At 48.3% G+C, this 26,685-nt stretch overlaps 2 protein-coding genes across 3 annotated transcripts; both read right to left on the bottom strand.

The window, feature by feature from the left end:
* Positions 1–3,085: 3,085 nt before the first annotated feature.
* Positions 3,086–11,536, bottom strand: LOC144947082 (C-X-C motif chemokine 13-like). 2 transcript variants are annotated; one of them, XM_078876266.1, is made up of 5 exons: positions 9,301–11,536; positions 8,089–8,188; positions 6,695–6,818; positions 5,344–5,427; positions 3,086–4,423 (listed from the first exon to the last, which is right to left on the bottom strand). In XM_078876266.1, exons 2-5 carry the CDS (start codon positions 8,147–8,149, stop codon positions 4,309–4,311), a joined length of 384 nt encoding a protein of 127 aa, XP_078732392.1. In that variant the 5' UTR covers positions 8,150–8,188; positions 9,301–11,536; the 3' UTR covers positions 3,086–4,308. The 2 variants fall into 2 exon arrangements, with proteins under 2 accessions (XP_078732392.1, XP_078732391.1); XM_078876265.1 differs by having other exon boundaries at positions 8,089–11,536.
* A 28-nt stretch (positions 11,537–11,564) lies between these two features.
* ZNHIT1 (zinc finger HIT-type containing 1) lies at positions 11,565–19,969 on the bottom strand. The gene is made up of 5 exons (XM_078876267.1): positions 19,899–19,969; positions 16,581–16,754; positions 14,333–14,415; positions 13,983–14,152; positions 11,565–13,235 (listed from the first exon to the last, which is right to left on the bottom strand). Exons 1-5 carry the CDS (start codon positions 19,921–19,923, stop codon positions 13,214–13,216), a joined length of 474 nt encoding a protein of 157 aa, XP_078732393.1. The 5' UTR covers positions 19,924–19,969; the 3' UTR covers positions 11,565–13,213.
* Positions 19,970–26,685: the final 6,716 nt, after the last annotated feature.

Consider the following 26,685-nt stretch of genomic DNA (forward strand, 5'->3'; position numbering starts at 1 on the left):
CAACGGCAAATTATTAGCTTAACTTTAAGAGGGAGTCATTGTATTGCTGTTAAATGTGCAGGACCAGGTTAATATGTGCTGGGTGAGGGATGGTGACGTCACTGGGAGCGTGTGGGGTATCGTTTGGGGGGCTCTGCCCCCCCCACTCTCTAAAATGTCGGCTCGCCATGTAGCTAAGGGTTTCCTGGCAACCCTGCCAAGTTTAGTGGCGATGGCGTAAACGGTGTGGATTTGTGTTAATTTTTATGTAATAAAATAAGCCACAGTGGTGGCTGAACTCACCACCTGGAGAGAAGTGTCCTCAAATGCGTGAGCCTTGGCTCTGCGGCAGAGATGTTCGTGTTGCCGGCGACCAATATGGCATTTCACATGGCAGCATAATAACGTTCCATTCAAACATGTCAGGCATCAACAAATTGTATGAAAAGACTCTCCCACGGAATCTGCTCCGCATTTCTGCCTGGAGCGCTGGAGATGCGTCATGAATTCCAACGGAATTTTCTTTGCCAGATGCAGTTTTTCCCCCATTCACACGCAATTCGCAAAACATCTAAGCTTTTAATAATAATTAAACACGATTATTAATGTGATTTCCACTGAAGGAATGCTGGGTTTTCCCCAAATGAAGGTGGCTCGCACCACACAAAGCCCTGTCTATGCTTCCTCCCTCCCTTCTCCTCTCTCGGCCATGTCCCGCAAGGCCCTATGGGAAGGCGGCTGAAAAGAGGGCATCCCGCCGCAATGGGGCATTTTTGACGACCCCGCGATCTCACGGGGTCAATGAGATGCAAACTTGAAATTATCAGGTTAAGCTTCTCTGCTGAGCGCACGTTAATTGCACAGTGTGAAACACATTCTAACATAACCCATGCCATGATTAATAAGATGCAAAGGTGTGCTCACGAACGGCAAGAATGCATGACTCTCAATCATATATGCCTTGCATATTTGTCACGTGCTATATATGCCAACCACAGTGTGTGTGCAATGCTCTCAGCCTTTTGTATGTGGGCACGTGACACGCAAGCGAGCCGTATGGATGGATCTAAGACTTGCCTTTCGGCTCTCTGAGCAACGTACCTTTGCCCGATGTAACTTCTGTGTGCTTCCATCCTGCACGTATTCAACTGTTTCGATGGGTTTCGTTATTTTTTTTACAATTAACGTTGGATTGTAATAACGCATGCCTACATCCTACACGAAACTTACAAATCTACATTCATCCTGACCACCACCACACCTAGAGAGTAGAGCGAAGGACAGGGTTGGGGACAGAGTGGAGGGACTGAGGCCACGGAACCTCACGGCTCATTCAGCATGGGAACTCAGAGGGTGTGAGCATATGTCTTTGTATGAAGGTGTGAGCGTGTGTGTGTGTGGCACGAGAGGATATGGAGCTGAGTGGACTTGCCAATGACTGGTACCAGTGGTGTCAAGATCGGCCTCTGTGGAGGAGGCTCGTGAAGGACGCTGCTCCTGGGCAGCTGGAGACGGTCGCCCTCCAACAACAACGGAGAGCAGAGGAGCGACGCTCACAACAACGAGCAGAGCGCCGGGCAAGTTCGCACGGTAAGGGGCATAAGTGGTGCATCTGCCAGTCATCTCAGTCAGTCAACTCATGGCACCTAGGTCAGTCCCGTGACCTTCCAGCGGGTGTTCGATACTTCACGTGGCTTTAAAGTGCACATAGCCTGGCACAAGCGCCGTGGTGACGTCACCGCTACTTAGTGACGTTCTGTATGAGGGTGTGAGGGCAGCAGTAGTGGAGCAGTTAGTGCGCAGCGCTACGAACCTGGTAACCCGCGTTCGATTCCCGCTCACGGTCAACTCCTTTGACGACTATGTGAATCGGTATTGGGCCACTCCTAGGTCGACTCGACCTCAATTGAATACCTCGTGCGATGTGTAAAAACATTACCACTCGGGAGACAAAGGTGGCCGGGCGTCGTGCTGTCCACCCACTCCCTCGTGTGCCGTGTTGGCCTTCATTGGTGCTCACTAACAGCACTTGCCCCAACAGTCTGTTAAGCCTATACGGGGGATATTTGTCTTTGTGTAGTGATGTTAAATGGATCACTATGGCGCGTAGCACCAAGTTTCAAGTTTTCAAGTTTCATTTATTAGGTATAGCCCTGTGAGCCATGCGGCTCTTGAGTCGGGTGCAACCGCAACAAACAAAATATGAACACAGAACATCTTAAAGCGACGACGCGTAACAGAAGCATCCTGGAATAAACCAGCAAATATTGCTCAAAAAACGTATTAAAACGCTGTGTGCAAAAATCACATTGTGGTACAAGCAAACAACAAGTGCCGTTGAAACAAGTGCAGAGGCTAACACACCGTGCAGTACCATTCAGGGGACAACTCGGGGCATGGTGCTGGGTGCGAGCAGGAGGGATCTTGGTGAGTCCCACCGACAGAGTTTTGGGGGTTGCAGCCTCCACCAGCGCCGCAGCGCCACTGGAAGAGCGTAGTGGGGGGGGGGCGGCTGGTGCTAGGGGCCATGTGAGGACGAGTCACCCCGGCACCGGGTTAAGCACGTGATGGGTCGGGGTGAGTAATGTGGGCCAAAGGTGAACGAGGGGGCACGGGGGGAGGAGTAGCTGAGGACGTCTGGAGAGTTCCCGGAAGACGCGTGGTTAAGGGTGGAGCCAAAGAGGGAACAGGTGCGGTGTAGCCTGGAACCGTCGGGAATGTTCTGGACGGAGGGCGCGGTCGAGGGTGGAGCCAAGCCGCACCGAGAGAGATAAAAGGGAAGCCCCGAGCACATATCCGGGCTGTCTGCAGGTGAAGTGGAAGCCAAGTGCTGCGTCTTCGTCCCCGCCTTCGACATCGTGGGTCAGGCAGCACGTGGCTGCTCTGACCCGATTATAGTTATCCCGTATGCAAGATAAATAGGTGTATTGTGGTCCTAGGCGTAACAGGAGTGAGAATATGTGTATTTAATCCCGTGTGTAACGGTGTTGCATAAAGTGTAGAATTAACGTTGTTGCCTCCTAAAGTCTCTGAATGGCTCACTACATTTGTATGATACCAGTTGTGTGGGAGCACTGGAAAAACTCAGGCAACGTGAACATTTTGGCGAGACTTAATATTTTTTTTATTAAAATGGTTTCGGTATAAACAATGAGTTTAACAGGCAGAGTGATAAAGACAGACTGGCAAACGCGCATACGGAAATAGAGAGATCAGCCAGCCAGACAGGTAACAGAGAGATACGCGGATAATGCCAACAGATAGCACACACACACACATTGGACAAAACGAATTCCTTCCCGCACATCAGCGTCATGAATACAATTCTCTGTTCGCCAAATAGTCTATTTACAACTACCCAGGGGCAGATTCAGCAGTCGGCTATTATTAAATATAACAATCCAGTTGTCATGATACAAATACAGTTCACACAAAATGTTCATGGACAGGCAACGAGCGTGGAATATCCCCAGGAGTGGTTACTCGCAAAACACAGTTAATGGGCGCTGTGGAGAGATTATGCATGCACGAGGCTGGTGCAACCAATGAGATGCGATGTCAAGTTCACAGACGTGTTTCCTTTAGCTTTACAGAGCCCAGGGGAAGCACATGCGTATCAACTGGCATGTGCAGTCATTCTAAAGGTGCTACAATCAGGCACAATAATCTACGGAACCCATAATAAACTATGAGACCTACAGGAATCGCAAGGGTCCCACATTTATCCCATTGAACCCTCAGGAATCCAATGGGACCCACAGGATACCACGGGGCGCCCAATGACAGACACCGCAGTTGCCTACGACAATGCACGGAGGCTGCCCGGTCACACGGTGACCGAGACTGACACTGCGTTTGCCTGAACGCGACCGTCTCCACGCCGGCGCATTTACCGAGACATCTTCCCGCTATACTACGGGAGCTTTGGCAGAACCCTCCTGAAAAGGGTGTCTCGAGATTCGGGGAAGTTTTCAAGGTAAAAAAAAAACGCTTAACGACTGATACAATAAAATATAATTATCAGTGGAGTGGTGTTAGCAACACGTTTTCAGGTGTTCTAGAATAGATCCTCTGCTGTGTCATAACCGTCACAGCTGTAGCTATTTGACCTTAAAAAAAACTCTGCAAATGCGGACGAGCTGCGGCGCGTGCACGAGGCCGGGCCGGGGCCACGTCGGCCACCAACGCGGGACCGGCCGCGTGGCCGCGAGCACGTGCGCCGCTTCAGCTCCGGCCGGCGGTGCTCGTTCACCCACGGGCGCCCAGCATCTGCAGCCATCGGACAGGGACGGCGGTAGCGGCCGCTTGCCGCTCCCTCTCGACAGGATCCTATGTCCGTCGTTTGTTTCCACGCTGCAGCCTCTCCGCTCTCCGTTGCTGCCGCTTCTTCTTTAGGGCCCGCGTGCACTTCTTCAGCTGCTGCAGCCCGGGTTTTCTGTTGTTACTGAAAAACAATTGGGCGAGCGGGTCAGACGCTCCTCGCGTGAGAGCGGGGGGCGCGGCAGCTCGTTGGGGTGCGGGCATCGCGGGGTGGACGTGTGGACACCACGCTACGTCACGTGCTGCGCAATATGCCGAATTTGTGCCCGAGGCCTTTTTCTACGGTTTTATTTGTTACGAATTGGCAACCGTGTGCGATTTTAACAACACACCTGGGTGTGCAAGAATTGGACGCGCAAAAGTTATCGGCCTTTATCCAGACCAACACTTCAAAAGAACTGAACTCGGGGCAGCAATGTTGTCATTCTGACCACTGACTCAAAGATTTGGGAAAACGTGGCCGTCCCAACGGAGGTAGCAGTTAGACAAGTAGATGACTGTATACCGGTTTCATACGCATTAGTACTCATCAGTACGGTACTTTATTTTCTGTTGTGATGGAATTTTTTTCACCATTTACAGATTTTATTGGCTGTGGATGGTCAATCTCTCTGCATGTCGGGCTACTCGATTGGACTAACTCTGGATGCCGATTGCGCCCTGTGAAGCTGATTTTTATTCTAAATTATCGTCGATTCGAAGTGCATCGAAGTGCAACTGACTTTTAATCGTCTATCTAAACCCTGTTTGCATTTATGACGAATTTCATATTTGGTTTAATGCTGCATTCCGATTCTTATTTATTCCGAATGTGCCGTGCGATTTCACCTTAGTGTCTAGTTTTTGTCATTCAGGTTTGTGTTACCGATACTTTATTTTACCCACAAGCGTTTTGAAATCAAATCCAGAACAATCTTGTGAACAGGACCACGTTACATGTTTTATCTTGATCACCTACTAGGCGATTTCTCTGAAATAACTCGGCTCGGATTACTCAACGCGGGCAGCGCAGTGGCAGCAGCGCACACGGCACGGGGCCCTCACCGCGGCAACGTGCAGCTGACGAGTTCCACCACCCACGTGGCAGTGGGGTCCAGGCACACGGTGATCCCGGATCTCGTCATCACGCTGAGACAAGACGCAGAGACAATTGTCAGTGGCACCGCGCGCGTGGGCGGAGCGGTGGTGCAATGTGTCGGTGCGTCGAGCCACGAACCCACTGACCCGAGTCCGATTCCCGGCCGTGGCTAAGATGAGTGACGGGTAATATCGGAACCAGCCGTGGGCCTCCTCTAGGTCGACCCAGCCTTAAAATAATAACTTGCACGATATGTAACCGGTGCGTTCGGGAGACAAAGGGAGTTGGGCGTGGCGATGCCCGCATCACCACCATCTTGTCCTCACGTTCGTCATGCCGGCCTTCACATGTGCTACTCGCTACTATTACTTGCCCCAACAGCCTGTGAAAGGCTATACGGGAGATTTTTGTCTGTGTGGGTATCCTAAAGAGGGCTGGATCACGAGGCAGCCCAGGATGCCCATCAGGAATTCTAGTCCGAGACACAGAACCCGGCAATGATGCAATCGAACGCAAGCCTGACATGGGTTTTGCAAACTCTGAATGTGCTTTGACAACAGGCTGTGGATATGTAGATCCCATTGCACTGCCGTGTTGACAAAGCACGCGTGACTACAGTAAACTCTCGATTATCCGCGCTAATGACGGTGAGGACGGCCGCAGATAATTCAAAATCTCGGATAATCCAAATATATACATTTATCTATGCCGAAACCGCTATTATAAGTATAAATTGTGTTTAAGTTAAGCAAATTTCGTTTGTTAATGAACAAAAAAAAATTGTAGTCGAGAATGTCTTGATCCTGTTTTATTACAAAAGTCCATACAAAAAGACACTCACTTAGAACGAATATTAACGATCTACGCGCAGGCTCAGTGATAACACTTTCCTGTTCCCGCGCAGTAGACTCAGCCCACGAAGTGGATGACAGCAGAGCCACGTCAATCATCATCAATCAAACTCCGCCCACTGTTGTGAAGAGATGCAGCTACTGTACTGTAGAGCCCACCACGTGGATTTCGGATGAACTCGAGCAACATATGTATTTGTTTGGTTTAAGCACTTGACTTGTAGTAAAAATTTACAAGAATAACAATGTATCACTGTTTTTAGATGATTATTATTTTGGGCTTGAGAGAAAATCCATGAGTTATTAATGTCAAAATCTCAGATACGCTGTTAATCCGCAAATCAGATAAACCTCACGTGGATAATCTTGAGTGTACTGTGCATGTGTGTGAGAGTACATTTGTAGGTGTGATAGCTCGTGTGTGTTCGTGTACGGACACGTGATATGTACTCGTGCAATTACTCACATGATTTCGTGATGATTACAGCTGTGGGACTTCTTGAACACGTCCATCTTTGCCATCCTCTTGATGGGAATCCTGGCCCTGCTTGTATTGACGCATTGGCATCTGCCATCCTGTCTGCCCAGCACTGCAGCACACGCACACACACTCCCAATTATCACCACGATACGGAGCACATATTCGGCCAAAGCCGAGGTTCTGCTGCTGTCACATATAGGATGGAGAACCCAGTTCCTATCTCACTGTTGCACCGGAGTGAATCCAATGCAAAAACCGCAGTCAGGGTAACTGATTACTCTTAGGTTTTTTTGGGTAAAGTCACGTTGGTAAAAAATAAAAAAAATAATAAAATAAAAATAATAAAATAAAATAATAATACAAGAAAATAAATCTGTTAAATCACGACGTTTCGGAGGCAACACAAGCTTCCTTCTTCAGGTGTAAAAAGGCACAGGAAAATAACTGTAGTGCTGTGCCTTTTTACACCTGACGAAGGAAGCTTGTGTTGCCTCCAAAACGTCGTGATTTAATAGATTTATTTTCATTTTTTATAATTGTAAGTTTTTATTAATTAATTAACTTTTTACCTACGTGACTTTACCGAAAAAACCTAAGAGTATGAATCCTTGCAGTCACGAAAGCTTCAAATCTAGAATTAGGGTGACTGATTATATTATTCAGCACTCACCAATTCGCTCCAGTCACTCACTGGGGGTCAGTCACCTCCTTGTTACTCCTCTATCGCTACTCCTAGGATTACTGTTTTCCATGTACTTTACTTGTTGATTCCTCCACCCATGTTGAGGGCGCGTTCTACAATATAGAACCACAGAGCTTGGGCAATCATTGGCACAGCTTCCGACTGCCTCCCCCCGTGTCCGTCATTTGCCGCAGCCTCTGTGCGTAAACTGTGCGAGTTACAAGTTCTACAGCTTTCGATTTAAAGCTTTCGTGACTGCAGGGATTCATATTCATGGTTCTTTCGGCAAAGTCACGTAGAAAGGAAATAATAAAATAATAAAAATAAAACAATAAAATGCTCACGACGTTTCGATTGCTGTGGTTTTCACACCTGATGATGATTGCTTTTGTTGCAATCGAAACGTCGTGAGAATGTTGTTTTATTATTATTTTATTATTTCCCTTCTACGTGACTTTATCAAAAGAACTAAGAATACGTTCTACAGCGTTTTGAGATTTCAAATCGCACGGATGATGCTGTTATACACATAAACAAAACAAAACGAATAATAATAATTGGCGAGAACCACCCCATGGGTTCATCAGCAGCAACAGCAGCAGCGACGCGTCGCTCGGCCTGGCACTGCGAAATCGGCCCTGCCGGGGCGAGCGCAGCGACGTGTACCCGTGGCTGCTTACACGAGAGAGGTCATCACCTGAGAGGTCAGAGATGGCACCAACGATGCAGACTGCCAGCAGCAGCTTGAAGGCGTTCATTTCCGCTCAGGACCGATCGCCTTGCAGCAGTGGGAACACCTGCGAGAGGACAAGACGCAAAGTCGAGTGAGTGTGAAGTTAATCCAAGGGGGGGCGAGTGGGGGGTGCGCCATGCCTCGCCTTCGTCTTTGGAAAGCCCCTTCTGATCAGCCGTCAACGTCAGGTGCGCGGGCGTGCCCACATTCTGTTCACGCAGCGCAAACCGCAGTCACGACACGCATGGAACTCGGCCGTGTTGTTGCACAGGTATTCGAAATAATTAATGACAATAATTAACCAGTGTTTCTCGAGAGCGGTGTTATCCGCGCAAAGCTGCATCTCACATCGCTGCACGATCCGCGACTCACGGAGGCGCGCGCATTAGGTGCAGGTGCTTTCAACCAGTTAGTCTATAAGAGTTTTTTTTTGGGTGAGATCGCGTAAATATATAAACGTGTCGTTAAAACCCGCAACCACCCGACACAGACAACTAGTAAGGGTTGTCACGTAAACAGAACGTGGCCAATTCGTCACTAGTACAGCACTAGTGTATAGTGTAGTGTAGTATACTAGTACAGCACTAACCGGTGTGTTGGAGAGCCAAGCCACAACATTTACAATCTGAGTACGACGTTTCGCCAGTAATTACAACTAGCTTCATCTGTTTACGTGACAACCCTTACTAGTTGGCTGTGTCGGATGGTGGCGGGTTTTAACGACACATATATTTACGCGATCTAACTCCCCCCCAAAAAACCTCAATTATGGATGACATTCTTTCGTGAGAAAGCCTTCCACGTGTTAAAGCAACCAATTGGTGCCCATACGCTTGCGAGGAAACCGGAGCAGCGGGACGAAACGCACGTGTGGAATTCGGTTCACAGGCTACGGCATACCCACGTGGGAAGAGAGTTTCACAACATCATCTGCGCGGTGATCCACCCACCCCTGGCCACTGCCTCCACAGGACTGGATCACAGGCAGCCCACGTGCCCGCGCAACCGGCGCCGACTTCGTGTCCGCAACGCGTTACTCTCGTCGCTTTAATATCGAGCGCGCAGCACAAACACAACGTGACGACGCTTCGTGCGTTTCGCGGATATTTCTACATAATTCCAGCTGAATATATATATTTTTCTGAAATAGAAGCAATCGAGACTCGCGAAAAATACCTCGATGGCAACACCGTATTCAGCCGCCTTCGTTGAAGCAGAACCCACGAGTGCAGTGCTCGATGTCAAAGTTCTCTGCTGCTGCTGCTTGCTGCTGCTGCTTGCTGCTGCTGCCACTGCTCTTCGCGATGGCGTACGGGGCTTATAAGGGGCCCTCTTGCGGAACGCGTCACCAGACCTGGGGACTTTCCCTGCGTGGGTTGCGGCAATCGGAAGTCATTTACGGCGAACTCGTGTCGAGTTCCCTTTTTTGGCACTTCGTGCATTGTGGAATGGATGATAATAAAAAGGCACGATTTCCACGGAGAAAGCTCGCCCTGGCTGACGGCGGGTTGAAAGCGATTAAATGCGTGCGACGAGTTAATGAGGTCGCTTGCTTGAGTAGCAATTCGTGTACAGACTTGTCAACCGCGCCTGTAAATGTGAACACATCACCGTGACATTCCGATCCATCCATTGCCCGTGGTATTGCCGGAACCAATATTTAAGGCCCTCCATGAACGCACTCACCCCTGCCTCCCTCTCTCCCTTCATCTTACTCGATCCCTCTCCACGCACTCTCCTACCTCTCCCCATTCATCTCACTCTACTCCCATCCACGCACTCTACTAACCTCTCTCGAGTCTCGACTCTCATCACTGTGAACCAGTCGAAGAACATTCGCTCAGTCGATGGTCACTCGCCTCTAACCTCGTTGTATGGAATTCCTATCCGTCCCGCCGTCTGTGCTGTCGGCTCCCTGCGCCTGTTCAGAAGTCCAGGCTCAAGACCTTACCCTTCTCCTCTGCCCACGACTGTTTCTCTCTCTTTATTTTTGAAGTAAATGCGCGCCATCCTTCTCCAGCATGCTCATGTCACGCCGTTTTGCACTTCACACGAAGCTGCACATTTGGGCGCCGTTGATGTCAAGCCACGTGAGCGATTATTAATTTCAGTTAAACATTTCGGTATTTACTCAGTAGCGAGATAAGCTGAATTCATTTGATGTTTCCATAATCAGATTCTCCTATCTTGGCGCTAAATTGTGTTCCTATAATTTTGTCTCACACTCCATTAAATCACAGCTGCGGTACAACTGGGACAGACTCCTCACACCTTAAAATTAGAGAAAATGAATTGACAGCGTGCACTAAAGCACAGCAAGAGCCATCATTTGTGCACGGTGCACCATGAATGGTGATGCTCCAGAGCAATGTAATTTATGAGTGCGGGAAATTCTCACCGAGAATCGCGTCTTTTTTTTAAAGAACGGCTCTCTGCAGTGAGATGTTCAGCAAAATCCATTGTAAGCAATCTTTTGCACGTGCGAAAGAAATCGGATTATGCGGAGATAACCGAACGCATACAAGCGCGTAACACCTCAATGACTGTGCAGACGAGTTCACGAACCCACTTGCTGTACTGCCACCTCGCAGCTCAGTGGCTTTGAGACTTTCACAAGCCGACGAGATCCATGAACGTTCGATTCACTGTCGAGAAATTGGAAGCTAGAAGCGGGCACCTCGATGACAGGTCTGTGCCACTAGGCCCTCTCTGAACCAAAAGGACATCTGGACCGAAAGAGAGGGGACTTCATATTTAAAATGAGTGTGCCAGTTTTCAAGTACTTGCTAAGCACCCCTAGGGCATGCGTTGTAGGCCTGATTTGAGTAGTGTACGGCTTAATCACTGCCACACTGCTCAAACCTCGAAGTGCCGTTTATTGGATTAAATGCATATTGACGCGCTTCTAAGTATTCGACTCGGCACTCTTGGTTGTCGAACTTTGCCACGCCAAAGCCAAATATAAACACGAGAACATTGCTGATGGTTACGACGTGCATTAAGTGTCCATGGCCTTAAAAAAAATATCCCTCAAATCGGTTACAAATCAACGCCTTTTTGAAGCCACTTTCAGGGGTTTGTGCCGCTAATGATCCGCATCCTTCCATGTGATTCTGATTATTCTTTATTTGACAAAGCTAATCCCAACTCCCAACTTCCAAAGCATCTTGCCAAGTTTGAACAATGGGGGAAGGAGGGTGGGGAGAATGATTGCTATATAGATTCCAATTTTGTAATTTGCAGGCAATTGTTTCAAACGTATAAACCATTTATAAACCAATCAAATGCACAGGCATCAGGGACGGCGCTAGAGGGGTGCATGGGTAAGCCTTGCCCCACCAAATGAACGTTTTGGCGGTAATCCAGTGCATGGTATTAAAAAAAACGTGGATTTTTTTGCGCAATCATTATTTTCCCGCGATTCGAAACCTTGCGGGGGTGGTGGCGTTTCAAAATCAGTTCTTGTGATGTCGAAGCAGTCAAAAGACGAATGTCAGTTCAAATATTGATTCAGACTGTTTTATGAGGAGCGGTGTGTTAAGCTGCACTGGTGTATACTGCCAATACACCGAATGCCCCTTTGGCCACCGACATTCACTCTCCTTCGTGGTGAATCACTGCTCTGGTGGCCTCCACACGACAGATCTCTTGGCCACCCAACCACAAGCAGCTGGCCCCGGGCCTGGTCTACGTACCAACACGCTGTACGCCAACACATTCCAGACGGGCGATATTTTTGAAAGTTTAATTTTTTCAACTACAGAAAAGGAATTGCAGGAGTTTCCATTTAAAAGAAACAAAAAAACATATTGGTCAGTGTTTAGGAGAAATGCCTAAATTCGAAAAAGAATGGACAAAGGCTTCGCTATATGTAAGCAAAACCACGGGTAAGGCACAGAGTATACATATTTATACCAAGCGCAAAGCAGCTTTATATATGCATCCCTGAAACGAACAGCAGCTGGAAGATTGATAAAACTCAAAGAGTTTCATTGCTCAACATCACATTTCAGCTCCATCTCCTCACAGACCAATGACGTGACCATAATGCAACAGTACAGCTGAAGGCGACAACCACAGTACGCGCTGCCCTCCGTGTAGCAAGATTTCAAGTTTAACGCAGGATTACAAAAACCTACATGGATAAGCTCACATAACGGCCGGCCAGGCACACGGACGAAGCGTTTTGTGTTGTCGTGGCATCGCTGTGGGGACTTGAGCGGGGGATTGGGAGCTCACAGTGCTGCTCAGCACGCACTCAAGGAGGGAGAGAGCGTGAACACCCAACCCCACACGGGCATTTTCAATCGCACCGCCCGTCGTAAGCTCACGGTGCATAGAGCGCGGCGCCACAATCCGGCCTAAAGGCACGAATGACTCCGCAGGCACAAACAAAACCCTGCGGTGAAGGATGGCATGGAGGAGGCCAACCGAAGTCCTCCCCACACCACGCAGGCTTGCCGAGGGCAGCCTTTGCATGCCGCGTCTCGCTCAGTGAATGCGTGCGCCGCACACTCGGAGAACTGGCGAAGTGAACAACTATGGGGATGTGCAGACCACTTCAAGTATCGGGCGATAACGTACGGCGCGGGATCGCTGCGGCCACGGCCGCTTAGCAAACATCAGCGCTGTGCCGTCAGCCAATGCAAGCAGCTATGGACACCGCATCCTACGAGACGTAGGCTCCTCTCGACGGTTACATTCTACAGTATCGTCATGCTGTGTGTTGCGCATCGGCTACAGGTGCTGTATATTTGGTACGAGCGAAATGCAGAGAAGCGCTTCTCAGGAAACACCGTGGGGCCCAGGCGTGCATGCCGAGGGGCTCGCGGTGCCCCTCTCGGGACGGGAGCCCTTCCATTAATCCCTGGCCCCCCTTTACTTCAGTCACCCGTGGTGCAGAACTGACCGGGTGACGGTGGGTAAGAGGACGCGCACCCGTAGCCAACACTGGGATTGTTATCAGCACAGGGGAAGGGGATTGTGTGGAGGGGCTCGTGAGGGGGGGGTAGAGCGTCCACGTCACGCATCTGCAGCGGCCGTCATACGGGCCTGCAGTGGCCACTCTCCGTGTTGGTGGCTGCCATCTTTAGACCGTCCACTTCAGGCACCTGCGTGGGCAAAGAATGGCCGTGGGGTCAACATGCGGCTCCACACCGAGGACAAATATCTACCCTGAACAGCCACCTCCTGATTTCAGGAATTTGATTCTCCAGGAATGACAATATTCCAATGCTTTCAATTAATCCAAAAGCCATTAAAGACAAAAAAAATATGCCAAGTTGTACAAACAGCAGATAATAATACTGAGGTACAGAAAGTGCCAAAGAATGTCACATTATTTTTTATAAAAAATGTTTCGTCTTTTTTGCAGTTTGAATTCCATTTGAACTGTCATGATACAACGTATCCATTAAGATCTCTGGCAGAGCAGTGCATCAGCCCCATGTTAGATAATGACATAAGCAAGATAATATTGCAGAACTACTTCTGGTATCCATTTAAACGACCTCCCATCCAGACCAGGGACATTGCTTTTTTTCAAGTGTCCTGTACAACAAATGTTTCGTCACATGGCAATCTAATATATGTTTTTAAATATCAGGGCTGCAATTTTTGCCAATTCAATGAAAAACCAAATTGAATGTTTTTTTTTTATAATCATCGGTAATCGGGCTAAGATCTCAACTCACTACACTTGAGGACCCAGTTTAATCATTGGCGGGTGAATTCTGAATTCGAACTCGGGGTCTCAGCGGCACCAGCTCAGCGCTGCGACCACCGAGCCCGCCCGGCAAACCACACAAGCACCGTATTCGCGATCGTGTTCACTTCTGACGGCAGCACAGGGCAGTCACCTGGTGTCACGGTGGGTGCCAAGGCACTTGATGCAGCAATAGCGAGCGCCGCACGTCACACACGTGTACGGCGACGGGAACCCGCACACCACGCAGAAGTGGCGCTGAGGCAGCTTCGACGCTGGCACGCACGATGTCAGGTAGTTGGGCTCTGTGCTCACGCTCAAGTTCTGAGAAAGGGCGAGGGGCGGGGGGGGGAAGAGAGTCACGCGCGTCACCCCCTGGAGGTTTTGGGGGGGTTCGACGTGCGAGCGCTGATGAAAAATGGCGAACAAAGATGTTGCAGCTGATCAGGAGAGCACTTTCCGCCATACTGGGGGGCTGGAGAGGGGGCGGACGTGCGAGCTCACCTCTTCCTCCAGCAGCGTCTGGAAGGTTTTGCGGAAGCGCTGTTTGAAGTGCTCCCCTCTGGTCTTCTTTTTCTTCTTGTTGGCTGCAGCAGATGGAAGGTGTCTACATCGTGGCGCCGAGGTCACACGGTATGTTCTGCTCATGGATTAACATTTTATAGAATTCCGATTTGTGTGGGAATTGCATCGGTTAAAAAAATCCACCTTAAAAAGCATCAACGTCCACACTTGTCATTCAAAAGTAGTGTTTTGAAAACCGACATTTCCGGACACTAAACAAGACTGTGTAGTAGCCACACTCGACTAAGCAGACCGCATGTGGCCCTGCTTTTAAAATAACAAGTCGGAGCACAACATTACATGCCACATTTACCTTACAATGCATGGCTTACTCAGTGTCTGCAACATTCCTCATAAATAAACCAGTTTTTACAAGTGTTGAACTTAAGATGCCTATGGTTTTTATAGACGCACATGTTTCCTTCAATATTTATGCATTTTTGAGAGCACAATGCACGCAATAATTAATCTCGTGAGATGCACGTTTATTTGCGTGTGCGCTCAAGTCACTTCACATCTTTATTTACATCTCTACGGACAGTGTTGCCAAATTGGTGGCGGCGCATTGCTAGCTTTAGAATAGAATTCAGGCTTTTCATCTCATTATACACGAGTCATCACGTTACATGTGACGATGTTAAAGCACCACAAGAATAAAAAATCTCAAACCCAGTGCTCGTCATAACACATTAGGGGCCGGTGAATGTTATGTGTGTTCTTCACTTCCTCGTGTAGACTACAGCTCCCGGTCTTCTTGTCACAAAGCAAAACAAGACCCCCTGTGTAGGCACAGCGAGCACCATATAAGGCTCGCACTGTGGTGTGACAATAGCCATGTTCCTTCCTTGTCGCTTCCAAAGTGCTGGTCTTTACACAGCATTGCAGGTGAGTGGACCTGGGTTGAGCCTCCCTAACACCAATGGCAGCTATGGCAAGCAAAGCAAATGTATTACCCATTACGAGTAACCCTCCAGCTATTATCACGATTTCATTTGTTTTCATTTATCTGACAGTGTTTGTGTGTGTTACCTATTATATGCATGCCATATGAAGCGTGCTATTACATTCAGTTAAAACTACATGGCCTAAAGCACGTAAAACAAATTCGACACATTTTTTTGGTGATGCTGCTGCTGCTGCTGTGCACAAGCACAATTAACAAACAAAAAACTCAACACATTCGTCGCAAAAAATGTGGCCTTCAAATGAAAAAGGTATATAATAGGTGACGTTTTAGGAAATGGCCCTACTTCATCGCACATAAAGAGGCCAGAGACACAGCGTGCGTAAAGGTTGGAGATGGCACTTTATGCTGTGGGACCTGATAAGAATAACAATAACAAAAAATGTTTACCGATGAACAGTTTAAAATTGGCATATGAAGTTAACTATGAGTAGCGATTGAATGAAAAAAAGTATGGATCAACGATTACTCTTTTCGAAAGAGCTTTGAGCCTAGGTAGCAGCAGCCCTGATAGCCCTCTCCTAATGCCGGGTCAGGCCTTACAGGAGGCCCATCACAAATTCTGATACCGTTTGTCATCGACACTACCCAAGTAATGAATAAAACCCATGTTGCAGTGAATCAATCAGCTATTGAGTGTGCAGACCCACGGACCAAAGGATGCTAGGCACCGGGATATGAAGAGGAAGGAAAATTGGACGGGGGGGGGGGGGGCCTCATTTAATTCCTTGCACCATGACGCATGCCAACCGTGCCAGGATACTTCCAAGGTTACCGTGTGTGTGTGTGGTAATAATGATGATTTTTTTAATATGGCGCCCATTATTCTGGATCGTCTCAGAGCACGTAAGCGACATATAGGAAATTTCATCTCAAACTTTTAGCGGGCACCCCCAGTGGCAGCTGTCCCTGTGTGGTACAAGGCGCCTCAGCACCTGAGCTGCAAGTCGGCATTAGTCTGCCAGTAGGGAGCGATGATTGCTACGTGTAATCCCAAGTGAGTAGTTTGCAGGTAATTTTTTTCTTTTGATCATTTGGACCATGATTGCAGGAACGCGTTTCGAATTGCATTAGGAGGATCCTTAACATCGACGGTGAAGTAGTTTGCGCATAGTATTTTACGATGAATTACAACTGCAGTATGAACCACGAAGCTTGTCACCGCTCACAGTGTGCGAGCGTGTGTGTGTGCCGAGGTCAGCGAGGTCGCTGCTGCTGCTGTACTTGTTGGCGTGTCATCGCTGAACTGTGGCAGGCGTTTGGTGCTCACAGCCGGCAGGCTCGCCTGCGGATCCTCTTGGAAGTTATCCTTCTCCAACGCCTCCAGCTGCCGGTTGATGCGCCGTTGCCGCGTCGCCTGGTCCAGTACCCGCCGCTGGTTGGCCTCCTGCTGTCGCCCTGCAGTGCCCACACGCATGGGAGGGGTCAGTCGCCAAGGCAGCCCAGCGCAAACCCTGACAACCAGAAGACAGTCCTGTATTGAAAGGTAGTCATTCATCCCATCAATTGCCTGCCCTCGTCACTGCTGACACACCGGCCAGGTGTCTTGGTAGAGGTACTCACTCTTTCCACCACCGTGCGCCACCTGCCGATAAGACTGAGCAGTCTCCGATTTATACTGCTGGGTGGACGGAGGGGGGGGGGAATTGATCAACTTGCACCATTATTTCAACTGCTGCACAGGGAGATCGAATTTCAAGTTCAGTGTGCAAACCATTACACCATGGCAACGTCCCCTAGTTACTATAATCGAGGATTAATGCGAGCCGGTTCAATTTACCAAAACATATTTCCACGCTTGGCACACCACATCCAGGATACCTCTCGTGATGGTTACTTGTCATGCCTACTCCAGGCGACCGGCGAAATTAAGTTCTGCACATTAGCCATTGTCACACATGAGAGTCTGTTAGAGTTTATGGCCAGCAAAGTTATAAAAAAAAAATGAATACATTTGTCAAAAAGATGGAATCTAGTAAACTTTGACATGGAGGAGCCCAAATGGTGAAGGGACGAGATTGACTTGATTCTCACGGACAAACCCTGGATTCCGGGAGGTCTGTCGCAACTCCGATTAGCACAGATGGCTACGTATGGTGCGAAAGAAGTTCAACATACACACACACAAATTCCAGAGACGGTTCTCACCTCAACACAATCACCACGGGAAGTGATCACAGACTTGCTCGTGAAAAGTTGCATTTCAATGTAGCCCAAGAGGGACAAAACGCTAATTGTTGGGTAAAATGAAAGCAGACATCTAGGTCTCATTACCCATACCACAGTGCAATTAACACAAGTCAGGGTGGCTAGCACAGTTGTAACAATCGCGCCTCACACAGCAAGATGCCCTTGGGTTTGATTCCCCACAGAGTTTGTATGTTTCTCCTGTTCGTGCGTGGATTTCCTCCAGGATCTCCGGCTTACCTCCCACAGCGAACAAAAACCCTAAACTGGGATTGACCAAACATTCGAATTCTGAAAAATGGTATCATACGCAGCAGCAGCAGCAACATCGTACCCCGGCCTTCGACACATTTTTACGGGACCTTCATGAAAAAATAGTCTTGAGACTCCGTGAAGATTTGCTGAGGAAGCAAGCGAAATAACCTCACTTCTAAATGCTGCACCATGTAATAATACTCGAGGTCTGCTTTTGCAAGGAGCATGACAGTCCCAATGAGAAGCTAAGACTATAAAGGGGCCATCCATTGAGTAGGCACCCAACAATCTGTCAAAACTTGATACCTCCACCCCTCCCTGTACGTACGCGGACTTTTTACCCCCCTCCATCTGCGTGCGTACGTACGCCTGACGCACCCCCCCCCCCCGCACGAATCCTATAGAATGGCCTATATTTCATCCACGCATACACGATCAAAGATGAATAATATTAACGTGTTTAGGCAAACAGATAGGCCACCGCCGGCTGCATTATTATTATCGAGGCTTCACCCTCCCCCCCAGTTTCCTATTGTCAGCAGACCCCCCCCCCCATACGCACGCGAACGCATTTGGGTTAACGACCCCCCCACTCCCCCCTCCATGCCTACGTACTAAATGGATGGCCCCAAATAGGCTTCGTTACATGATGCACACAAAACACAGTACAAACCCTCACCAAAGCCACATACACAGTCTACAAAAAATTAACCCGTAAAAACAAAGTTTTTCACTATAAATCCTTTATATGCGTGGCGGCTAGAGCCCTCTCGTCCTCTGGCTTGAGATGGCTGCCACCTATGGGTCAGATGATTGCCTGCCACCATTAAGCAATTGGTAATTACATATATTTTTTTTTTCCTAAAAAGTGTAAAATTTTGGAAATTCACGAAAGTAAATTGTCACGCACAACGAGTCTGTGTGCAAAATGTCAGCTCGATTGGATCACGGGAAGTGGGTTAAAAAACGACCGAAAGATTTGCACGGTCGTAAGCGCGCACGCAAGCAAGCAAGTTAACTTAATATAAAGGATTTAAAAAGACAAAGATCCCCCGTGTAGACTTAACAGACTGTTGGGGCAAGTGCTGTTTGCGAGCACCTATCGAGGCCGGCACGGCGCACGAAGGTGTCGGTGGCCAGCATCACGCCCGGCCGCCTTTGTCTCTGATTTGAGACCGGGTCGACCTAGGGGGTGCCCAGGACCGGTTAAAATATGTCACCGGTGTTCGCCGTGAAAGGGAATCGAACCCCGCTCCTCATGCACAGATACAATACACACAGTAGGATACAGTACACCCACAGACTACAGTACACACAGTAAGATACAGTACACCCCCACGGATACAGTACACACAGTAAGATACAGTACACCCCCACAGATACAGTACACACAGTAAGATACAGTACACCCCCACAGATACAGTACACACAGTAAGATACAGTACACCCCCACAGATACAGTACACACAGTAAAATACAGTACATCCCCACAGATACAGTACACACAGTAAGATACAGTATACACAGTAAGACACAGTACACAGTAAGATACAGTACACCCCACAGACTACAGTACAGCAGCACAGTACACGTAGTGAATACCACACAGGCACAGTACACCCTCACACACAGTACACACACACAGTACACACACAGTACACCCTCACACACTGTATATCCTCACACAGTACACACACCCAGTACACACACAGTACATTCACACACAGCACACACACAGTACTCACACACAGTACACACACACACAGTACTCACACACACAGTACACACACACAGTACACACACACAGTACACACACAGTACACACACAGTACACACACACACACAGTACACACAGTATAAACACAGCACACACAACACACACGCAGAGAAAGGCCCCCTCACGCACGCTACAGCCGCATGTTACTGTACTGGACTCCATTCATTGCGGCTCGTGCCGCGGGTCTGAGTGAAGCGGCGGGGGGAGAGTTCGGGGCACGAGGAGGAGTGAAACTGCGTGAGGGGTGAGCGGCGAGCGAGTGAGAGGAGAACGAGGGCGAGCGAGCGAGTTAGTGAGGACTGAGTGAGGACGGCTACTCTCACCGGACTCGCGCCGCTTGTCCACCATGACGCCTCCTCTTCCCCCTCTCGAGGCCTCCTCCTCCTCGTCTCCCCCCTCGCCTCCACCGCCTCTAGGTGGCGCTGGCGGACAGCGGCGCCGATCAACGCAGTCGACAGGCCACGAAGTTGGTGAACCCCGCCCGGTGAACCTTGACCCAACCTGGGATGACCTTCGCTCGGGGTAATTACATCATCCGGAATGACTTTTGACCCCTAACCCTTGACCCACCTAAGGTGACCGTGACCCCAGCTGGGATAATCTCCTGGAACTCAACTTTCAACTACAGTAATTTCAGATTTGAAGCTTTCGTGACTGCAAGGATTCATACTCTTAGGTTTTTTCGGTAAAGTCACGTAGGTAAAAAATAACATTTAAATTAATAAAAGTAAAATAAAAATCACGACGTTTCGGAGGCAACACAAGCTTCCGTCTTCAGGTGGAACCGTCACAGCACGATTGCTGTATCCGAAGCGTCGTGATTTCTATTTTACTTTTATTAATTTTAATTTAATTTTTTACCTACGTGACTTTACCGAAAAAACCTAAGAGTATCAACTCTCAACCTCACGCCTTCGTCTGCTCTGACCGTGACTTGTCCCCGCTACGCCGACTCCAGCTCTTGGCTGATCTCAAACCCACGCTGAGCACAACCCTCGGCCAAACCCACACGATGCCCTTGCCTGGTGATACGTATACACTTGCCGTGTTCACGGTGTATTCATTTGTTATGCTTATTGACCGAAGAAAGCTTCCCTTTTTCAGGATGTTCTTTTTCAAGTAGGGGGGTGGGGTGGGGGTGCATCTTACCGCGTGTGATTCCAGTTGAGTAATTTTCAGGTGATTTTCCAACATTGGGATGGTTGGCCAAAATACCATGGGGTGAAGCGGTGGCGCAGCGGAAAACATGCCACGCTCCGAGCCAGGCATTCTGTGCTCGATTCCAAGCCACGGATAACATCAGTGGCGAGTGATATTTGAACCAGCCCTGGGCCTCGCCACTTCACCAACCCCCATTGACCAGTGTGTCTCGCAAAATGTCAGGAGGCCTTCATCCAGCAGTGGATTGTCAAGAGCTGCATATTGCAGTACTATCTACAGTGAAACCTTGGATTGCGAGTAACTTGGTCTGCGAGTGTTTTGCAAGACGAGCAATTTTTTTAAATTAATAATAATTTGATAAACGAGCGATGTCTTGCAATACGAGCAGTATGTACAGTATACGCTTTGTCTGCCGAGCGTCACGTGATCGCAACTGAGCCAATGGTTCTTCTCTCTCTTTCGCTGCGGGATTGTGGGTAATCATCTCCCATGCTCGGTCTCAGTCGGCGTGCCTCACTCGTATAGTCAACATCTGTGCGAGCGTATACTGTTTACTATAGTGTTGTGATCACGAGTGTGCGCGTAAAGCATTTTTTTATTTTGTGTCTAAGTGTAGTGACTGTTCTTTAGTAACTGTACTGCAAGTGAAAGTCGTCCGACACAATAACCCTCCTCCTCTCGTCTCCCACGATTACATTTAATTAATACATTTGATTACTTATATTAAATTTAAATAAAAATATTAAAGGTACAGCATTTTGTATTAATCATTGTATATGAATATTTTTGGGTTGTGGAACGAATCATCTGAGTTTCCATTATTTCTTATGGGGTAATTCGCTTTGATATACGAGTGATTTGGATTACGAGCACGTTTCCGGAACGAATTATGCTCGCAATCCAAGGTTTCACTGTATTTAGTTATTTTCATTCAAATCACCGGATGATGTACACTGCTGGCAGGGTTGGGGGGTATTGTCAATCCGTGCGGCCACGTGGTCACTGCGGCTTTGGAATGTTTCCCTACTCCAGAGGTCAGTCTTGCACAGAGTATTGCAAAGCAGAGCGCTCCGTGACCACGTGCTGGGCAGAGCCGAACGAGAGCTAAAGCCGGCTCAGACTGGAACTTTGTGAGTCTGCGAGTCTGGCTGAGGTTAATGGCCTGCATGCCCATGGCCACTTTGATTGAAGTATGTGTTTGGACAGCCGAGCCCTCGGGAGACAATTGCTTGCATGTTTTTTTGCTGCACGGATCAACGAAAGTATAATTCGATATAACTTTCCCAATGTGTGACTTAAACTGCACATGACAACTTGAGAAAAAAAAAAACACACACACAGAAGGGCCCAATTACATTTCCCCATGTCCAGAAGCTCAGCAGGGACATTTCAGCTTTGATTAATCCAAACTACGGTATTATGCGAAGCAACAAACAGTGACCGCAATATGCTTTATACGCATAGGCATGAGGGGTGGAGAGTTGGGGGCGCAAGATATAATCACCTGTGGGGCTATCTGTACACAACCCAGAGACACATGGCCAGTTGTCTGTTTGGCACCACAAACGGCCACCTGGCGAAACGGTGGCAGCTGCACGTGAGGACTCTAATCGGGGTTGTAAAGAGCGCGTTATTTTCAGCCGCGAGGGATGAAAGCATTTAAATTTCAGATTAAATCATTTGAATCTCAGCAACATTAAACCTCGTCTGCATGAAACAACATTTGTTTTATCTGCACACATTGCTTGGCAATATTTTACAACCCATAAACATATATATGGCCTACAAAGTGTAATTACAGCGCATGTGATGTTGCAGCCAGTGCGGGAAGAGCCGTGGGGGGCATTGAGCCGCGTAGCTGCTGAGTGTGTGTGTGCTGGTGGAGCCCCATTAATTCCTTGCACCGGAGGCCATGCCAATCACGCTACTACTCCACAAGGTAGCCAAAAAGTAGCTGCGTGGCTATCTTGTGGAGGGACAGATATATGGAGAGGCATTGAATGCTTATTTACTTTGTTTAGAATATTCCTCCACAACCACGATTGTGATGAAACATTTTTGCTAGGGTTACGGTCAGTGAAAGCGATAGTACTGGTGTTAGTTCGTCAGTTGAAGGATTAGTTGGTTAAAGTTAGGGTGAAAACAGTGCTTGGGTGGCTAGGCGGTTCAGATTGAAGTTAATACTGGTGCTCGTTTGATCGGTGATAGGAGTTATAACAGTTGCGGTTTTTGGACAGCTGACCCCTTGGGAGGCAATTTCTAGTATCTGCATAGTAAGTTTGTTCGAGTTGTCACCAATGCTTGGTCAACTTGCGTGCTCTGGCACCGGATTGCGACCTAACGGTCTTTCCAGCTACAGTTCTTATCCAATGTCTGTTTCTTGTTCTCACATCGAGCTAGCACGACCCAGTGCATTGATACCTTCAACATTTAACTTGCTGAGTCACTCAGGCTAAGGCACCGTAGCTCGCAAGACAGCAGCAGCCACTCAAATTCTGGGATAGGCTGCTTTGACTTGTTTAGTTTCTGCCGTGCACCAGCGGATATAAACATAGTTACGCAGACAATATGTCCCTCCACATTAAACAAATATAAAAGCATTCTTTACACAACCCATTGGCGCCACGGACTTCAGCAGCATTGATTGAAGTACAAACAAACGTTGGTCCAGCAGATGGTATCACATCGTAACACGCGGACGGCAGAGCTACAACGCCACCACTACCACCCCACGGCGAGCCAGCGGTCAGGCGATGACCTGTGGATGGAGATATAATGATGCACGGGAGGGCCGTGGAATGTCTAGACGTTCCCCGTAAAATATATTTTTTCTGTGACCAGACGCGCACGCCACCGATGTTGGGACGCCGGGGTTGACGGAGGTGTCTGGCAGCCGGCGGTGGCACGAGGCCGACCTCGCCGCATCCCCACGGAAGGCTCGTTCTTTAACCCGTACCCTTTTAGAGTGGAGGCAACTAGAAACACAAACTGACATGGCCACGGACAGGAGGTGGTGCAGCACGCTCGCCAATCAAACGCGAGCCCTCGTCCTAATACTGCCCAACGAGCCAACCAGCCACTGATACTGGGCGTAACCTATCAGCGACAAGTACTAGCCATGCCAACCAGCCCCTAGTGCTATCCCTACCCCTACCTCGAATGAACTAGCCAACCAGTCGCTCGTACTAGCCCTAACACGAACCTACCAGCCACCAGCACGAGCCGTACCCTTAATGGGCATGTCTGCCAGTAGGAAGCGATGATTAGTATGTGCAATCCCAATTGAGTAATTTGCAGGTGATTTTCGAATGTGGATGCCGGCACATGAAGGTCTACTCTTGTGAATGACGTTAGGGGAACTTTAACGTCAGCTGTGAAGCAGACAGTGAGTATTATCGCGACCGTTAATATCACAGCAGGAATAATAAGGGTGGCTTCTGGAATCGAACCGTGAACCTCTGAATGTGTTCTTGTGTTCCACTGCCCACGCGGTCCCTTACGTTTTGACAGTGACATACCGGAGGAAGGGCAAGGGCAGCGACTTATCCCGAAAACCTGGCAAATGCGACTGGCATGTCCAGTCCGTAAGAAAATGCAACACAAGGGATAAAGAATAAAAAAAAAATTGCCTCCCTACAAAACGTAAATTAAAAAAGGAGAAAAATCACGAAAAGCATTCTGCTGTCTCAAGTCGGCAATTTGTGGAGCCGAGATTTAAAATCCTCACTGCAGCCTTTGTGAGGCTGACACGTAAATTGAATGGGCTAATGGAAAGCCCAGTGCATGGTTGCTTTAACAAGATGCTTCAGTTTTCCGATTATGCCAATTTATCTGAAAGGTCATGCATTGCCTGTCAAGTCCATGAAAGGGCTTTGACTGCAGTTGTGCGGTGGGGGCCTGATGCAGCGTGATGTGTTTCCCCCAGAAAAGTACATCCCATTGGCAAACGATGAATGGGAAATGCATTTTCAGCTGCCAGTGTTCATCTAAAGCTTCCAATCTGGGGTGGTCTCAGATAAGCGAATCGTCGAGACAGGGACAGGGGTTTTATACCTACGCATATCTTGCGCAGTCACGTCCAGTCCGGTACACCTGGAGAGCCACGCGCGCATACGAAACCCTTACACGCGCGGCCACCCCTAGCCTGAACTGTTGGACTAAACGCCGTTATCGAGCACCTGTGAAGCGCGCACACAGCAAGAGGAGATCGTGGGGATAGCACCGTCCGTCACCCACCTTTGTCTCCCCAATGCTTATGACGTTGATCTGAGTTGATTTCGAGTGCCACGAGTGCGCATGGCGAGACATTGAACATTGGTCAATGATATGTTGCATGTTGTTACTGAGCGTCATACCATCCTTCATACACACGCACAAAGAGTATCCTTATGCCTTCTAGATTTGAAGCTTTCGTGACTGTAAGGATTCATATTCTTAGGTTTTTTCGGTAAAGTCACGTAGGTAAAAAATTAAAATTAATAAAAGTAAAGTAAAAATAAAATAAAAATCACGACGTTTTTACTTTTATAAAATAATTTTTTTTACCTACGTGACTTTACCGAAAAAAACCTAAGAATATGTATCCTTATGCCCTCAACAGACTGTTGGGGCGAGTGCTGTTCGTGAGCATCTATGAAGGCCGGCACGGCGCACGAGAGGCGTGAATGGCCAGCACGACACCTGGCCGCCTTTGTCTCCCTCGTAACAATGTTTACACATCACACTAGATACGCATTTGAGGTTGAATCGACCTAGGGGAGGCCCAGGACCGGTTCAAATATTTATCACTGATGTTGGCCACGGGCAGGAATCGAACTCAGACGTCTGGGTTCACAGCATAGAACGCCAACCGCTGCGCCACCGCTCCACGTGCTCACAAAATGCACGCACACTCGCATGCGTGTCGTCCGTACGAGTCCAGGCATGAACGCAAGTGACTTCACCTGCACGAGGGTGAAGATAAAAGGATTTATGTCGTAATGTGCCTTTATAATTTTTTCATCTTGTCAGCCTCCACTGGTACAATACACATCTTTTAAAATTGCCCGTGACGTTTTGTCAGCCCAGCCTGTGTGCCTGCTCCACTCGTGTTATAGTTAAAAGCCTCGTATTTCTCTGTCGCATTCCGGCTGATGGCTTTGAAGGCAATGCTAAAAATAATGGCTTCCAGTTTTAACACTGTGCTATGTGGACGATCCCACAACTGCCCTCTGCGTACACCATCCAAAAATTACAGAAAAGAAAATTAAGTTATTTTTAGATAATATTTCACCTTTAAATTATCCTTAGTTTTACAGTTTCACTTTGAATCCAGACAGAAAACTGCAGAAAAGTGTCCCCCTATGTTAGACGCATGGTTAGGGTCTCTCACAATCCGCGATGATAAAAACCTACCCGGCTACGTCCTTGTATGTTCGCTCCATTGGCGCTCACCCAGTCCGCTAGATCTCCCTTCTCTGATGGCTTTGAACGAGACAGAGAACCGACGCCTCTACAACTCTCCCTCACAGTTCCCCAACTCCTGCATTCAGGTTAAATCGCTGAATTAATGAAGAGAGGCTGATTCCTGGACAGATACGCCGTTATTCTTGCGTGGCATTTATGCAGCCCCGAAAATGGTTAACCTCCAGTCCGTGCTCTCGAGATACTCCTGTAAATTAGCATGATGTATAATTCCGCATAATTATACTTCTTCTCGCCATACGAATCTCGCACCTGCGCATTTCAAAATGAATTGTGATGTCTCCGGCTTTTAAAGTACAATCGTATTGAGCGGGAACGATTACAATCTTTCCGGTACTGTCAATATTATCAAAATTGTATAATAATGGAAAAAAATACATTCGCCGATTCGTTTTTGCAAGGAATGTATTTTTGTCAGTGACGAGCGTCTCTTTGGATGATGAAAGGAGACCCGTGGGATCAGATGCATTCACAAGTGGATGGGAC

Source organism: Lampetra fluviatilis, chromosome 43 (assembly GCF_964198595.1).
Source record: "Lampetra fluviatilis chromosome 43, kcLamFluv1.1, whole genome shotgun sequence".
In the NCBI taxonomy this organism is placed as follows: Eukaryota; Metazoa; Chordata; class Hyperoartia; order Petromyzontiformes; family Petromyzontidae; genus Lampetra; species Lampetra fluviatilis.